Source organism: Carcharodon carcharias, chromosome 16 (assembly GCF_017639515.1).
Source record: "Carcharodon carcharias isolate sCarCar2 chromosome 16, sCarCar2.pri, whole genome shotgun sequence".
In the NCBI taxonomy this organism is placed as follows: domain Eukaryota; kingdom Metazoa; phylum Chordata; class Chondrichthyes; order Lamniformes; family Lamnidae; genus Carcharodon; species Carcharodon carcharias.
In genome coordinates, this window is record NC_054482.1 from 12,029,678 (window position 1) to 12,046,476 (window position 16,799).

Sequence of the window (16,799 nt, forward strand, 5' to 3'; positions counted from 1 at the left end):
CTGTTACTCCCTCACTGGGGTCAGATCTTTGCAATCCCAGGGTTAGCACAACATAGAGCCATCAGTGAAGATCCTTGCTCAATTTTAAAGGCTGGGTATTTAGCGCGACAGCTAGATTCAGGTTTATTCCCACACATGTTCTTCCTTTAAGTAAGGCGGCGTGTGCGATTGCGGGTTCCTCCTTCTAAATCACTTACGTCAGTAACTGCTGTTTGAAATATTCAAACCAGTTCGGCTTCTTCAGAGAACAGTGATATTTAGAGAGAGAGGTTGGAGCATTAGGGGATGAGCGAGAGAGACAATGTGGGTTCATTCAGTCACGCTTTTATTATTGAATTTGCACATTGCGGAAGGTCAGTACTTGCATTTAAAAACCACATGTTTATATTTCTTTTGTAATGAATGACGGTGGTCCATTTTTTTCATTGCAGTTGGTGGGATTGTGATTGTGATTGGGAGGGCTGAAATAAAGCGGCAGGCGGAAGATTATTGATTCTCTTCGGAAATATCAGTAGTCTCTCCTGCCAACGCGCTATCAATGAACGCATGTCTGATTTAGTACCATTAGGGTTTTTTTTAAAAAAAAACAGGATGCTTTTGGAGCATCCGTTGCTGTTTCTGATAACAGAACTTGCTGTTTCCTATTGCGTAAATATTTCAAATGTCAATATTATAATGACTAAGATGGGAATAGGTGGCCGAGGGGCCACTTCTGCGGCGGGTAGCTGCGTTAGGAATCCTGCATTACTGCGGTTGCGTCCTTTTGTTTTGTCCCCACTTTTCGCAACGGTGTGACTTTACAAGAAGCTTAAATGAGGCTTTTCCTGCCATGAAGGTACTCGGCTACACTGTGACGTGGGTCAGTTTCAGTGCAGGAATGATCGGTGTGTTTCCTTACTCTGGCGTTGCGATGGGGAGGACGATTGTGGCGACAACAGCGATGAGGGAGACTGCCGTGAGTACCAACAGATGCTGTACAAATGCTGTACAAATTAACTTGTGCTCTGCAGCTAAGGGCTTTTGTCGCTTGGTGGATTGTTACAGTCTGGGACACATCTCTCTCTCTCTCTTTCTCTCTGGGTGTCAGTAAGTGCAGCTTTTCCCCTTCATCACCGTTAGCTTTGTCCCGGCTTCGCTCTGCCTCCTTCCATGAATGGGGGACGTTTCCGTCTCCCAATTAAGTAACGAAGCGACGCAGTCGTTGGTTAGCTGCAGAACAGCAGTTTTGTCCACGTGCCCGCGAATTACCAATGGATGGTTTCAATTTAGACACACCTCCCACCTTTAATCCACGCCCACAGGGCGCATTTCACTTATTGAGAGGGCAGGTTCAACTCAAAAGTTAAGTAAGGGGGCTCAGTTGGCTCACTGGAAAGCTTCTTTGCTTCTGAGTTAGAAGTTAATGAGTTCAAACCCCATTACAGATTTGAGTACCTAATCTGCACTGTACTAAGAGAGTGCTGTGTTGTTGAATTTAAAACATATGTGGCTGTTCAGGTAGATTTCAAGATCTCAAAAGTAAAGCCGGAAGAAGTATGTTGTGAGCTATCCGACAGGATTCATGCAAATTGGCGCAGTTAACTGGGAGGTCAAATTTGCCGAGTCACCGCGGAGTTGCAAATTTACGTGGACTGAACTATAAGTCAACCAAGAAATGTTTTCACAATGGGCCCACAGTCTTTAGGAACAGTGTGGTTTGAAACGAAGGGGAGCGGGGGAAGGGAAAGTGAAACTGAGGAGAAAACGAACTAAATAAACTAACAGCGTCACATGATTAGACAATAATACTACTGAAACGTGTTCGTTCCGAGCAGGATGTAGTTCCTGACTGCTCAGAAGTTGTAAGGACCCTAATCATGATGAGGAGCAGACTGGGATCTGTATTGATGTGAGTGAAATAAACATTGAACACATTTCCCGTTTTGTTTGCTCTTCTTGAACTACTGCACCCAATTCTTTATAGCTGTTTGATACAAAGTGACAGGGCCACTTAAGTAGATGTTTAAGAGTCAACCATATTGTGTCATAAATAGGTCAGACCAGGTAAGGACAGAAGGTTTTCAGTGAACTAGTTTGGTTTTTACAATTCCAAAGTGGCTTGGCCAATTTTACAAATACTGTCTTTTTATTTCTTGGTGTTTCCAAACTGAATGCAAATTCTCAAACTGCCATGGTGCGATTTGAACACTCATTCTCTGAGTTATTAGTCCAGACCTCTGGATTACTAGTTCAGTAGCATAACACATACATTAAAACATAATAAATATGGGCAGGTGTAGGCCATAAGGCCCAATGACTCTGCCTTACCATTCAATAAGATCTTGGATGATATTTGACCTTAAATCCACTTATCCACCCAATCCTTATGTTATTTGATTCCCCTGGTGTCCAAAAATCTACCTTTCATAGCCTTGAATATACTCAACGATAGACCATCAACAGCCCTCTGGTGTAGAGAATTCTGAAGATTTACAACCCACTGAGTGAAGAAATTCCTCCTCATCTTAGTCTTAAATGTTCAACCCCTAATCCTGAGACCATGAGCCCTATTTCAAGATTCTCCAGCCAGAGGAAGCAACTTCTTCACATCTACCCTGGCATGTCCCCTTGGAATCGTAAACGTTTGAATGAGATCACTTCTCATTCTTCCAAACATCAGGGAAATTAGGCCTATTCTACTTGACTTTTTATCATAGAACAGCCCCCTCATCCCGAAAATCAAAATAGTGAACCTTTCCTGCATCACCACCAAGGTAAGTATATCCTTCCTTAGCTATGGAGACCAAAACTGCATACAGTATTCTAGTTGTGGTCTCACCAAAGCCCTGTATAATTGTAGCAAAACAATACCCTTGTATTCCAAACTCCTTTCAATAAAGTCCAACATGCCACTTGCTTTCCTAATTGCTTGCTGTACTTTCATGCTAGCTGTGATTCTAGAACAAGAATGGCTAAATCTTTCCCAACATTAACATTTGAAAGTTTCTTTCCACTTAAAAAAAAAACTGATTTTCTAGTCTGCCTACCAAGGTAAATGACCTCACACTTCCCCACATTATACCCCATGTATCGCCTTATTGCCTACTTATGTATCCATATCCCTTTTCAGCCTGTGTCCTTGTCACAGCTTACTGTCCCATCTAGCTTTGTATCGCCAGCAAAATTAAATTTGTTACTCTCAGTCTCTTCGTCTAAGTTATTAACATATAATTTAGTGAGGCCCAGCACTGATTCTTGTGTCAGCCCACTAGTTACAGCCTGCCACATTGAAAATGTTCTGTTTATCCCTACTCTCTGCTTTCTGTCATTAAGCAATCCTCTACTTATGCAAATATATCACCCTAAAGCCCTTACCTTGAGTAATAACCTTTTATGTGGCACATCATAATCCAAATCCAAATATATTATATCCACTAGTTCCCCTTTATCTACTCTACTAGTTATATCCTCAAATTCAAATTGGTCAAACCCTGTTTCCCGTTCATAAAATATGTCGTCTCTGGCATTAACATCATATTACATCGTTATACTTCATACTTTAAAAATTCTGTTTGAACTCAAACTAATTTAATCTTGTTAATGAAAACTGATTTAGAATTACTATAGAATTTTAAGACAGATTCTTTAAAAAATTAAGAAATTAAAATCAAACTAATCCACTTGGGTAGAGGCTGGGGAATTTGAAGTAGATGTGGATTTCTTATCCAAAACCTTTAACTTTGAAACTCCGGACACACCTTGAAAGATAACAACTGTGTTTTTAAAAAATATATATTGCCCCTTCTATCAAGCTGCTGAAAATAAAGTCATTTCACAGAGGCCATGTAAAATTCCTTTCTAATCTTTCACTATTACTATTTGTCAAACACAAATTCCTATTTCTTCAACTAAGACTATTTTAAATTTGCTTTTGAAATCATAAAATTGTATCATTTTGATTAGTACCAATTGCTTTTCAGTAACCTGCCAACCTTGACCTACATTCTCATCAATATTTGCAGGACCTGAGTGAAAAGCACCATATTTCTAGCTTTCGTGATGTGATTCAGTGTAATTCTTGCTCTGCCCCCACTATGCTATTTGGTTCATATACGCAATAAAGAGATAAGCTGCAGAAGTGGAAAGGTTTGTTTACTAGGTTAACTGAAATACTGGTATCAGTCAGACTGAACAGATCCAACTGCACTGTAGTGTTTCCACTATGACTTAGTGGGTGAACCCAGTAAATGATATGGCATTAATCCACAGTCAATGTTCAGTTAATTGAAATGTTACAATTGCTTTACTGATTGGGATGTGTCCCAATCCCGATCATTATCCAGGCATCCTAATGGAAAGTATACAGATGTAAAAGGTTCTTATTACAATCAGGTGAGGAGGGGTAGAATGGCTGTCCTCTTTTCCGCTCCTTGTTTGACCACAACTGCTGTTTTAAAAAAAAACTGATATATTTTCCAATTCAGTGATTTTTTTAATTGTTTGTGTTGTGACCACGGAAGAGACAGACAGGCTTTCTTGCATTTTTACAAAGGAAAAGGTGTAGTTTTATTATATTTTACAAGGCCTAAGGGAAAATAATGAAATATGCTGTGACTTACACAGACACACACACGCACTTGAAGTTCACACATGCAGATAGATTACAGGACGGGGAAGAAAGATTAAATAGTCTAGAGTGCAGTAAAATTAAAGGGGTATATGGCTCTTTTGGGGTTGACTTGGCTGGCTTCAGGCTGAAGTTAGTGGTCTTGCTGCTTTCATTTGGTGATCCTGTTGATTTCAGAGTCAAGGCGGTTTAACTAGATAGACGGACAATTTTTCTGTCCTTCTGGAGACAGCAGCACTGGGTTGAGATTTAAAAATCTGTCTGCAGCACCTGGGTAGTCCAAATCACCAGACAAGATTCAAAATTCAGTCTTGATCCTTGGGTGTCTCAGTTGTTTGTCCTCTTCTGCAGAGAAAGCAGGTGCTTAAACACACACACACACACACACACACACACACACACACACAGTTGGTTGTCACATGACCTTCTTTCTCCAACTGCCCTGCTATTCAGACTTGGTCATGACTAGTGTATTCCAGTTACCTTGATTAGATCATGGTTGAGGATTCCTCTCTTGGCCAGGGTCCCATTGTCCATGTGATTATGTCTAATGGTTTGTCTTTGCCTGGTTGAGTACCCAGACGATTATTTGGATGCTCTGCTAATGGGATAGGAGATGGCCCCCATTGATTTCTTTCAAAGCCATTGTGCCTGGTGTGGCTTTGCAGACAGATTGTCACTAGTTTCGAAATGCAGAAGGTACAGTGATGAAAATATGCAGTCATCTTTGACTGTGACTCCAAGTCACTGGAATGTGGCTTTTGTCTTTTTAAATCTCAATTAGGGGTTTCCAGCCCGAAAATTCAAAAATCATTTTTTTTAATATAAAGCATGTTTTCACAGCATTATAAAGACAAGATTGGGCTTGGCCAAAGTGTCTTCCATTGTTGAATAGCCTACTAGCATTAACAGCCTGGGTTATACAGCAAGACTGATTACTGGTACCAAGGGCTTCCCTGGACCTGGATGTGTGCATGGTAAATATCTGTAGCACAGGAGAAGAAAGAAAGAAATTAAAGCAGAAATAATGGAGAAATTTCTTTTTCTCTTAATCTAATTCAAATTAATGTAGAATAACATGAAAGAAATACTATTATTCACTTTTTTTGCACTCAATGTTGTTGCCTTAATCAATGTTTACTGTGAAAAGGTTGGTTCATTGCTCCACTGAGCGTGTCCTTGCATATGCTCTAGTTTTAGTGGGTGTTGCTGGCAAGGTTGTAGTAGACTGCCTTCCTTGTGGTAATAATGCTTTCCATAGTGTTGCTTGAAAAGGAAGTACAGGATTATGAATCAGCCATGATGAAAGAATGATGACATATATCCAATCAGGATGGTGAATAACTTAGAGGAGAAATTAGAGGTTATGGTTCCCCGTGATATTGCAGCTCTTGTCCTTTTTGGTGATAGGTGTCATAGGGTTGGGAGATATTGTTGAAGTAAGTTTGGTGAGATGGTGCAGTGCATCCTGTATTATATATTGTACATACTGCAGGCACCTTGTGCTGGTGGTGAGGTGGATAGGATATTAAATCTTTTGGCAGCGTTGTTGATTCAGTCCTGGATGGTGTCAAGCTTCTTGTGGCTGCATTGAAGATGACCTAAATTTATAATATTTACATCACTTACAATATGATCTCTCTGATTTTGAAACAAATGCTTTCTTCTAGCATAATTACTTCCTGCATGGTATAAACAGCATTCAGAGTAATCAGCAACACATTTGTTCAACTAGTTTAATTAAAAGATGAGTTATGAAGATACAAGCCGTACCCATGGCTTCTCAGCCTACATCTACTATTTATAGTACAGGAAGATTATATTTTCATTAAATACTTTTTATATCACATGGAAATGATACCCAATCACATTCTAATTATGAGGAACATTTTTTCCATTTTGAAGAAATAAAATGTTCTACTCGTTCAAAACATACGTAACTAGCCCTTAGGGATATAAGCATTTCTAGGATCAAGAAATAGACTTTTTGGCCTAAAAAGTCCTTTTTTTTTATCAACCCCACTGACCTACCTTCTTGCCATATCCCTCATTCTTTGTATTCAGAAAATGTGTGCATGTGCCGCTTGTCTATCTTCCCTTGCAACATACTCTCTGGGTGGAGAAAGGTCTCCCTGACTCCCAAGTTATTATTTGTGCACTTCTGTTATTTGAACTCCTCTTCAGGGTGCAAAATTTATCTAGGTAAGTGTTGTCAATTCCACTTGTAATCTTGAATTTGAATTGGGTGACCTCAGTCTTCTGGTTTCTTGGCAGTTCTTCTCCTCCTCCTTCTCCAATCCTTAATTTTCCCTTCTCCCTCTCCTTCCTCCTCCCATTTTATTTAGCACTCAACAGAATGCTGGTTGATCACACTTCTCCACCTCCTCCAGTTATTCGCCCATTCCTCTTCCAGGTCCGCTGTGGTTAAGTCTGTCGTTCCCCCCCCCCCCCCCCCAACCTGCCACCTTTCCATCTGGTCTTATGATTTCCTTCTCTTTCTTTCTGGCAGTCCCATTTCCATCACTCACCTCACCAAATTCCCTCTCTCCCCGCAAACAAATGGTCATTATAATTTCAATCTCTTCTCAACTACTTTCTTTAATCCTCCCACGACCCTCACTGACCCCCTGATGTATTGGTTCTTGATATTGTCCTTTTTCGTCACTTCATTAGTATCCAGCCATTTGTTGTCCTAGTTTCTGCATTATACAACAAGGACTATATCACAACTGTCTTGTAGATTCCTCCTTTCAGATTCAGCAATACTTTTCTATCACAAAACACTCCGCTGTACTTCTTCCAATGGCTTGAACCAGAGCTATTCTGTTGCTTAATTTCCATTTCCATACTTCCTTCTCCTACCACCCCTGACCCCGGATACTTCAAACTACTCACTTTCTCCAAGTTTTCACCCATAATCTTTACACCCTTCACTCTGATCCTCTTCCCTAGGCTCAAACTAATAGTCCATAAATTGGGTCTATGGTCTACTGATCCTCACCCTCCTGCTTTCCAGCACTTTTTTCCAGTTCTTCAGATACTCAGTAATGTTCTCATCAACCCCTACACAGCCCAATGTCATCTGCAAACATCACTGACCGTGGAATTTCCTGTCTCACTTGCTCAGTTAGAACATCCATGACAATCAGGTTCAGTCCTGGTTCTTGCTGCAATCCAGTTTTAACTTTGAAATTCTCTCTCTTCCTCCTCACTGCTTCATACCCATCTCTGGCATTCCTTGTACGTGTCCTTGTACATATCCTGTAATAGTGGTACATTCTTCTCAGGGATGCCAGGACTTCTAGCACATCTCTAGGCACCTGGTCATAGCCTTCTCCAGATTGATGAAAACACGTTTCATATTGCATTGGCCTTCCTGATATTTCTCCATCACTTATCTCAAAACAAAAATGTTTCTAAGCAGTATAAGCCCAAAACTTTTCTGACTATTTAACATTTTGATACCTGGAATATTCTTTGCTTACCTCAATGAAGAATAGCAATGATGATTGTGGAACTATCTATTTGCATACATTTTGATTGGCTGAAGATTGTGTAGTTACCTCAGCACAGGAGAACCAAATTTGAAGGATTGTCTTGGTTGCCCATTCGCATGCAGGTATTCTTTGTTAAATTTTATCAAACAAAGCTGGATTGCCTGAGACAGAGGGGAGTTCAATTCTCATTCTGGTCAAGCACAGCCATTCATGGAGTAATATCAACAGTAACTATGGAATTGTCAGATTAATGAATGTTCTGTCAAATCAAAACAGGACTGAGAGGTTTTGTTTTCCACTACCCTGAAATATAAAGTCTTGAAATTATATTCCCATATTGCAGAATAGTGTCTGACTGGGTGCATTCAGATGTCAATTCGCCAACAACAGAAAATTGAGGATTGGGTAAATTTGATACAGTGATGGATTACTGCTATGATATTATTGTATATTGATTGATATAGCTTATACTAGTCAGTGTGGTTTTGTAAATGAAGGTGCGATATTTAAAGCAATGCAGGAATATTTTTTCTTGTCACCTATGTGTAGTGATAGTGAAATTCTAATCACGTTCTTCTTCACTTCTGTTTGCTATGCAGTGACCAGAGCAATTATTGCTTCCCATTCCTCCCCTGTAATATCTAAATAGATGTAGATATGAGAAAAGGAAATTGTTCTGTATTGGCAAGGCAGGCTTGGGACACTAGGCCTTAATAGAAGAACCCTTGTTATGTCCACAAATTTAAAGTAGTAAAGCACTGATGTACCAATATATACACAGTGCTACACTTTGAGTAAGTGCAGTACATTTATTGGAAAGGGAGTTCACAAAAATTCAAACTGTCTAAGATTAGTTAACCCAGAAAGACTGGGGATCAGTGCTGTGATCTTCCCACTCTACAAATAATAATGTATGGGGAAACTCAATGGCAGCATTGGGATTTTCATAATTGTTGCAGTGAATGTGTGAAATGTTCAAATTACCTCTACTGAAACTCTGAAAAATTAAATGCAGCACACTTCTAGACATGTGGGCCATGTTTGGAGGAGAGAGCATTTTGAGCTGTTTTCAACACTTTAGTGAAACATGAAGGTAACAAGGACTGTCACTGGTTTTGATGGTTGAAGCAGTTTGACATAACGAGTTAATAGCATTGGAATAAAATATATTGGCCCAGATCTTCCATTCTCTGGAGCATCATACCCGGAGATATCCCGGAAGATGTGCTGGGGACCCCTCGGAAGTCCCCACGCAAAGACTGTGTGGGAAGTGCCTGGGAAGTTTCAACTTCATCTGTTGGGTGATTACCCTGCGCCAGGAACCCTCTAAAACGCTGATGCGAAGTCAAAGGCCTAGCAGCATAGTTACCCAGGAAAATTTAGAAAGATTAAAACCAGTTCTAGCTCCTGGGTAACTATGGTACTGACCCCATGACCACCCACCCCACCCTAACCACCCGACTATGCACCTTCACCTCCCCTTACCCACAACAGCGTTGGCCATTCCATGGAATATTTGGTCCATTGACAAGTGCAATTTTGTTTTGCAGCATTTTAATAAGCTAGTAACAACACTGAGCTACTGCTACATTTTAGGCTTAAAGACACAAATGTCCAATGTACTGTATCTAAAGTTTTCGATTTTAGTAAATTACTGTCTGTCCAGATTTGTTGAATGAATGCCATCAAATTAATCATTTGATGAAGATTTAGTATGACATTAATCCGGAACTGTTTGTTGATGTTGGTTCTTCCACCTATGAACACACAACCAGCACAAATACTGAGAGACATGATGATTTTAACTTAGCACGCCTGGTGAGAATGTGGGGTTTGGGTTGGAGTGATTACAACTGAGTATTCTCAAGAGGCCGGAATTGGAGGAGTGAAGATATCTCTGAGGTTGTGGCTCTAAAGGAGATTACAGAGATAGAGAAAGCCAAGACCAAACAAGGATGAGAATTTTAAATTGGAGATGTGGCTTAACCGGGAGCGAATATAGGTCAGCGAGCAAAAGGGTGATAGGTGAGTTGGATTTGGTGTAAGTGACACAAGGAGCAGAGTTTAGAATTACTTCAGGTTCATGGAAGGTTGAACGTGGGAGGCCAGCTAAGAGTATGTTGGAATAGCCAAGAGAAAGAAAAACGTAACCTTTGTATAGTGTTCTTCACGACCTCTGGGCATCCCAAAGTGCTTTACAGCCAATGAAGTACTTTTGGAGTGTAAGCAATGTTATAATTTAGGAAATGCAGCAGCAAATTTTGGGCACAGAAAGATCCCACAAAGATAATGACCAGGTCATCTGTTTTTGTGATGTTGATTGAAGGATGGATATTGGCCAGGACACTGGGGATAACTGCTGGACATGGTCTTAGTTTAAGTCTCATCTGAAAGACGGAACCTCCAGCACTGCGGCATTCCTGCAATTCTGCACTGGAGCGCCATCCTTAATTTTTGTGCTCAAATCCTAGAGTGGAACTTGAACCCACAACCTTCCAACTCGGAGACAAAAGTCAAGTCTAGAGGTCACAAAGACATAGATGAGGGTTTCACCAGCAGATGAGCTGAGGCAGGGTGGTGTTGGGTGATGTTATGGAGACTGAACACCAGACTCAACAAAATGTTGTTGATGTGCAAATGTTGTTGGAAGCTCATCTTGCAGTCCAATATGACACCAAGGTTTAGTTCAGATTGAGGTTTACCAGAGAGAAGGATGGACTTTGTAGCACAGCCTGAACTATGTGTTTGATCTTCCTAATGTTTAGTCAAGGAAATTTCCGTTCACCCAGTATTAGATGTGCTGGGTAAGCAGTCTCATCAATGATCTCCCTGTTGAATTCCTGAGTTGCAGCCTGTCAAAACTTCAAATCTCCCACATAGCTACTGCTTTTATGTTATCCTGTAGGAAGGGTTTTCTATCATCCCTGTTCTCTCGAACCTTAATCGACTCTTCATCCCCATAATATTAATGCTTTCTCATTTTCATATTCTTCCATGGCCTTATTTCATCTTACTTCTGCAATCTCCAGACTTATGTCCTCATTCACAACTATGTAAATATCCTATTGTCTGTGCACCTCCCCATTTCTGCATTGATGGGTAAGTCTTCAGTTACAATTTCCCGAAATCTATTCTTCAGTCCTTTGCTACCTGAATCCCTACCTTTTAAGAAGCCTCATTAACACATATCTCTTTAAGATTCAGATTATCTTTTGCAAGTTACCTCTGACTTTCTGCTTCTTGTTCTCTAATTCCCTATAAAGTACTTTGGGACGTTTGTTATATAAAATGCATTATAAGTAGAAGCTATTGTCAAGCTTAGACAGGAGGGTATGTTTGGTGTCACCGCTGTTTCTCTTTTATTGTAGGAGAATTGGACACAGGAATTTGATGCTATGGGAAAATTACTTTGCTCAAGTGTTAAACCTATTTTTATTCATTCATGGGATGTGGGCTTTGCTGGCTAGGCCAGCATTTATTGCCCATCTCTAATTGCCCTTGAGAAGGTGGTGGTGAGCCACCTTCTGGAACCACTGCAGCCCATGTGGCATAGGTACACCCACCGTGCTTTTAGGAAGGGAGTTCCAGGATTTTGACCCAGCGATAGTGAAGAATGATGAAATAGTTCCAAGCCAGGATGGCGTGTGGCTAGGAGGGGAATTTGAAGATGGTGGTGTTCCCATGTATCTGCTGCCCTTTTCGTTCTAGGTGGTCAAGGTCACAGGTTTGATAGGTGCTGTTGAAGAAGCTTTGGTGAGTTGCTGCAGTGCATCTTGTAGATTTACACACTGCTTTCATGATTTGTTGATAGTGGAGGGAGTGAATGTTTAAGGTGGTGGAGGGAGTGCTAATCAAGCGGACTGCTTTGTCCTGGATGGTGTCCAGTTTCTTGAGTGTTGTTGGAGCTGCACTCATCCAGGCAAGTGGAGGGTATTCCATCACACTCCTGACTTGTGCCTTGTAGATGGTGGACAGGCTTTGGGGAGTCAGGAGGTGAGCTCCTCGCCGCAGAATTCCCAGCTTCTGAATTGCTCTTGTAGCCACAGTGTTTATTTGGCTGCCCAGTTCAGTTTATGGTCAATGGTAACCCCTGGAATGTTGCTTGTGGGGGATTCAGCAATGGTAATGCCATTGATAGTCAAAGGGTGATTGTTAGATTCTCTCTTGTTGGAGATGGTCATTGCCTGGCACTTGTGAAGCACAAATATTAGTTGCTGCTTATCAGCCTAGGACTGAATATTGTCCAGGTCTTTCTACACATGGACATGGACTGCTTCAACACCTGAGCAGTCGCGAATGGTGCTGAATATTGTGTAATTTTTTTTATTCATTCATGGGATGTGGGTGTCATTGGCTAGGCCAACATTTATTGTCCATGAGAAGCTGGCTGCGAGCTGCCTTCTTGAACCACTGTAGTCTATGTGCTGTAGGTACACATACAGTGCTATGAGCTGTTGTCATTTCTGGTGCCTATGTGGTCCGTCCGGTTTCATTCCTTATTGACTTGTTTTTAGCAGTTTGTTACAACTGAGTGGCTTGTCACACCATTTCAGAGGGCAGTTAAAAGTCAACCATATTGCTGTGGATCTGGAGTCAAATGTAGGCCAGACCATGTTAGGACAGCAGATTTCCTCCCTAAAGGACAGTAGTGAACCAGATGGGTTTTTACAACAATCCACAATGGTTTCATGGTCATCATTAGACTTTTAATTCCAGATTTTTATTGAATTTAAATTCCACCATCTGCTATGGTGTGATTCAAACCCATCCAGATCCCCAGATCATTACACAGAACAATACTAGTCCAGTGACAATACCACTACGCCACTGCCTCTCCCTCAATCACCAACAAACATCCCCACTTCTGACTTTATTATGGTGGGAAGGTCATTGATGAAGTAGCTGAAGATATCCCCAGGGTAATGCTCTGGGGACCTGGGTTTGAATGCCACCACAGCAGATGGTGGAATTTGAATTCAGTAAAATGTGATGGCTGGGCCTTGGACACTACCCTGAGGAACTCTTGCAGCGATGTCCTGGGACTTTGATGATTGACCTCCAACAGCCACAACCATCTTCCTTTGTGCTCGGCATGACTCCAACCTAAATTAGATTTCCTGTTTCAGCTCAATTTGCTGCTCCTCTTTGTGGTTGATGGATGCTTTAAAAGAAGACTATCTGCAACACTGCAAGAGATTAGAACATTAACCATTTTAACCTCTTAGCAGCAGCGTGGCTGTATTTGCAGATCGTCATGCACTGGTCTGCTACCACAATGAATGATTGGCCCAAAACATCCGATCAGAGTTGGAATTCCCGTGTCCAACTCTGATGACACCAAAACTACCCACTTACCTGCGTGTGCTGAAAAAGTTCCGACTTCCGATGGAGGATCCTGCGGAACCCCCTCAGCCACAGGAATCCTCGCAGAGAGAATCTGTGCAGAAGCCACCCCCCTGCCCCCTTTTTACAGCACTAGCTGCTGTGTTCTGGTAAGTGTTTAATGGTCCCCAAACTTCTGACTGTGTGGGGGAACGGGTACCTGTGTGGGCAGGTGGGGTGGGGGTAGTTGGGTTGGCTTGGGAGGTATTGTCAGGTCGGGGGCTAGTCAGGCCTGATCGGGGGAGGAGTCAGGTGGTGGGGGCTAGTCAGGTCAAGGGGAGTTGGGAGTATGTTTGGGGCAGGAATTGGCTGGTGGATGCTAGTCAGGTTGGGTTGGAGTGTAGTCGGGGTTCGGGAGGTGTAGTTGGGTTCATGAGGGGTGGTTGTGGGGGGGGTGTGGGGGGGAATCTTGGGTGGGGAGGTGGGGTCAGTTGTATAGTTACCCAGGATTAGATTAGGATTTTTCTATCTGATATTTCTTGGGTAACTATTCAGATAAATAAGTCAGAACTATCCGAAGTCTCCAACTTTAACTCGGAGTCGGAGCCTTTTTTAATGACGCGTCCCCGGGAGCTGGGGAATTAGCCGTCGGAAGCTCGGACTGCCCGGGTCATTGTCAGTGTGTTGGGGGCTTCCGCAGGGTCCTAAAGTGCATCTTGGGTCATACACCCAGTCTCCGATGATCTGGAGATCGGAAGATCTGGGCCATTATCTTGGTATTACCATTGTCTGTGGTGCTGGTCCTCCTTGCTTTTAAGTTGACTGAGAACTTAATGACATCAGCACTAACTAAAACACATTCAATATTTTACCATCTTAACCACATGATCTTGAATTAAATAGATTGTGAATTGCTCATGTGCTGGTTTTATTTTTCCCCTTGTTAAGAATATCTTTCTTTCCCACCCACAGCCGCACCAATTGTTCCTTCTCTTCTGAAGATGATGGCAGTTGCTAGGTTCTTTTGCACCTTGTCTAAGTAGCCACTAATTACGTTTGGTCCAAGGCACTGCGAGTTAGCAAGCTGTGTGACTGAAGAATGGTGGTTCAGTCACAATCCAAGTTAGAAGATTCAAATAGTTTTATTTTCTATTTATGAAATGTTGCTGACCATTTAAGATTTCGTAACACATGATGGGGAGAATCTCCATTACATGTATCTGCCTCTTAACTTGTTTTTCACTTGTTGGAGACTCTATATATCGCTGTGCGGTGTGAAAAATGTCATTTCAAAGGCATTCATCCTGTACAAATAGAAGCTGGTTGCAAAGCAAGTAGAAGCCACTTTCCATGGACTGCTGCCAGTTCACTTAGGTGAACGTGTATGGCTTCAATCTAGTTTTGGGTGAAGACTATTCCTTTAATTTGAAGAGCTTTGTTTATCAATAGAAGACATCTTTTGATTTCCTGTATCCTGGTTCTGAACTACAAAGGATATGAGAGGAAAATTGCAGACAGCAAGCAGCCAGTTCTTTAGTTCTTTTTGAGCCCATTTGTAAGTTTTGTTATGGATGTTGGCCCTGGTTTACTAATATTATGAGATTTAGTGAAACCTTCTTTGTGTATGTCTGAGGTAGTAGTAGTTAAATGACTTGTAACAAAGCTAAATCTCATTTTTTGCTGTATCTCATTTTTACTTTTCAATCTGATTTGTAATTTATAGCCAAACTGACATTGTCTGATAGTACTGGTATTTATCCTATCACCGTCTAAAGAATAGGAGAACATGATAGGGCTTGTGTTAATTCAGTGAGCGATAAATTACAATAATGGGGTTTCTGTTTGATCCCTGGGAAATGCTATGTTACCATAGGAGCGAGGGCTCATTCACAGTAGTGATTTTTGACACTGAACAAGAGAGAAACATTTGAGCAAAACCTAAGCCATAACTGAACCATTGTAACAAGGTCTCGTTACAGTCACCATCGTACAACAGCAACTACTACAACAACTTGCATTTGTATAGCACTTTTAACAAAGTAAAACATTCAAAGGAGCTTCATGGAAGTGTTATAAAACAAAAAATTGATGCTGAGCTACGTAAGGAGGTAATAAGGCAGATAACCAAAAGCTGGGTCAAAGAGGTAGGTTTTAAGGAACATCTTAAAGGAGGAAAAAGAGACAAGAGAGGTTTAGGAAGGGAATTCCACAGCTTGGGATTTTGGCAGATGAAGCCACAGCCGCTTGTGGACAAATGATAAAAATTGGGCTTGCTCCAGGTTACAATTGTAGCAGTGCAGATATTTGGAAAATTATAGGGCTGGAGGAAATTACAGCGAAGTGGGAAGGGAAAATTTAGGAAGGGACAAGGCCATGGAAGGAATATGAAAATAAGGATGAGAATTCTAAAGTGAGGCTTTGCTTAACTGGGAGCCAGTGAGGGTGACGGGCGATTGGGACTTGGTGTGTGTTAGAATGCGGGCAGCGGAGTTTTGAGGGACCTTATGCCTAGGGAGGGAGGGAAGGAAGTCAGGAGTGTGTTGGAATAGAGGCCACAAAGACATGGATGAGGATTTCAGCAGCAGATGTGCTGAGGCAGGAGCAGAGTTCCACAATGTTACATAGGTAGAAAAGGGGCAGTATTTATGATGGTGCGGATTTGTGGTCTGAAGCTGGTTGTGTGGCCAAATAAGACGCCAAGTTTACAACTGGTTTAGTTTAGCTTCAGACAGTTGCCAGGGAGAATGATAGGGTCAGGAGCTATGGAACGGAGTTTGTGGTGAGGACCAAAGCCAATGATTTCCCAATATCTAATTGGAGGAAATTTCTGTTTATCCACTACTGGATGTTGGAGAAACAGTCTGGCAGTTTCAAGACAGTAGAGTGGTTGTGAGATAGAGCTGGGTGTTGTCGGCATGCATGTGGAAACTCATCCTGTGTTTTTGGACGTTGCCAAGGGGCAGGCAGCATGTAGATGAGAAATAGTTGGGTGGAGGGTCAGGGAAGTTTGTGGGGGTGCAGAAGGAGGGGAGATCAAGGATAGGTCCTTGGGGGACACCAGAGGTAACAATGTAGGAATGGGAAGGGAAGCCATTGGAGGTAATAAATTTTAATAGGTGTTATGGTTCATCAATCAGGAGCCAGTTTAATATTAGTTAAGCATTTCCTCTGACTTTCTGTCATTGCACTGAAGTTATGTTGGCATAATGGCAAAAAATCTGAAGAAATTCAGGGCTCTTGTTGTGATTTCCCTAACCTGTGGGTACTGAAAACCAGTTGTAGTGCCTCTTACTGGTAATTTGTCTGAGATCATTAATTTGCCAAAGACAATTCTGGTGCGCAGAGCTTATCCAAATGCAGCAAGACCTGGACAA

At 41.6% G+C, this 16,799-nt stretch overlaps 1 protein-coding gene across 3 annotated transcripts in view; it reads left to right on the forward strand.

Annotated features, from left to right (window-relative positions):
* The first annotated feature begins 229 nt into the window (after positions 1-229).
* Positions 230-16,799, forward strand: part of lrp8 (low density lipoprotein receptor-related protein 8, apolipoprotein e receptor) — a 114,598-nt gene continuing 98,028 nt past the window's right edge. For 2 of the 3 annotated variants that reach the window (XM_041208376.1, XM_041208377.1), the window contains exons 1-2: positions 230-353; positions 836-955. In XM_041208376.1, the coding sequence (XP_041064310.1) occupies positions 302-353; positions 836-955 (172 nt within the window). In that variant the 5' untranslated portion in view covers positions 230-301. Of the gene's footprint in view, positions 354-835; positions 956-1,351; positions 1,889-16,799 lie in introns of those variants that run through there. The other variant, XM_041208378.1, reaches the window with a different exon arrangement.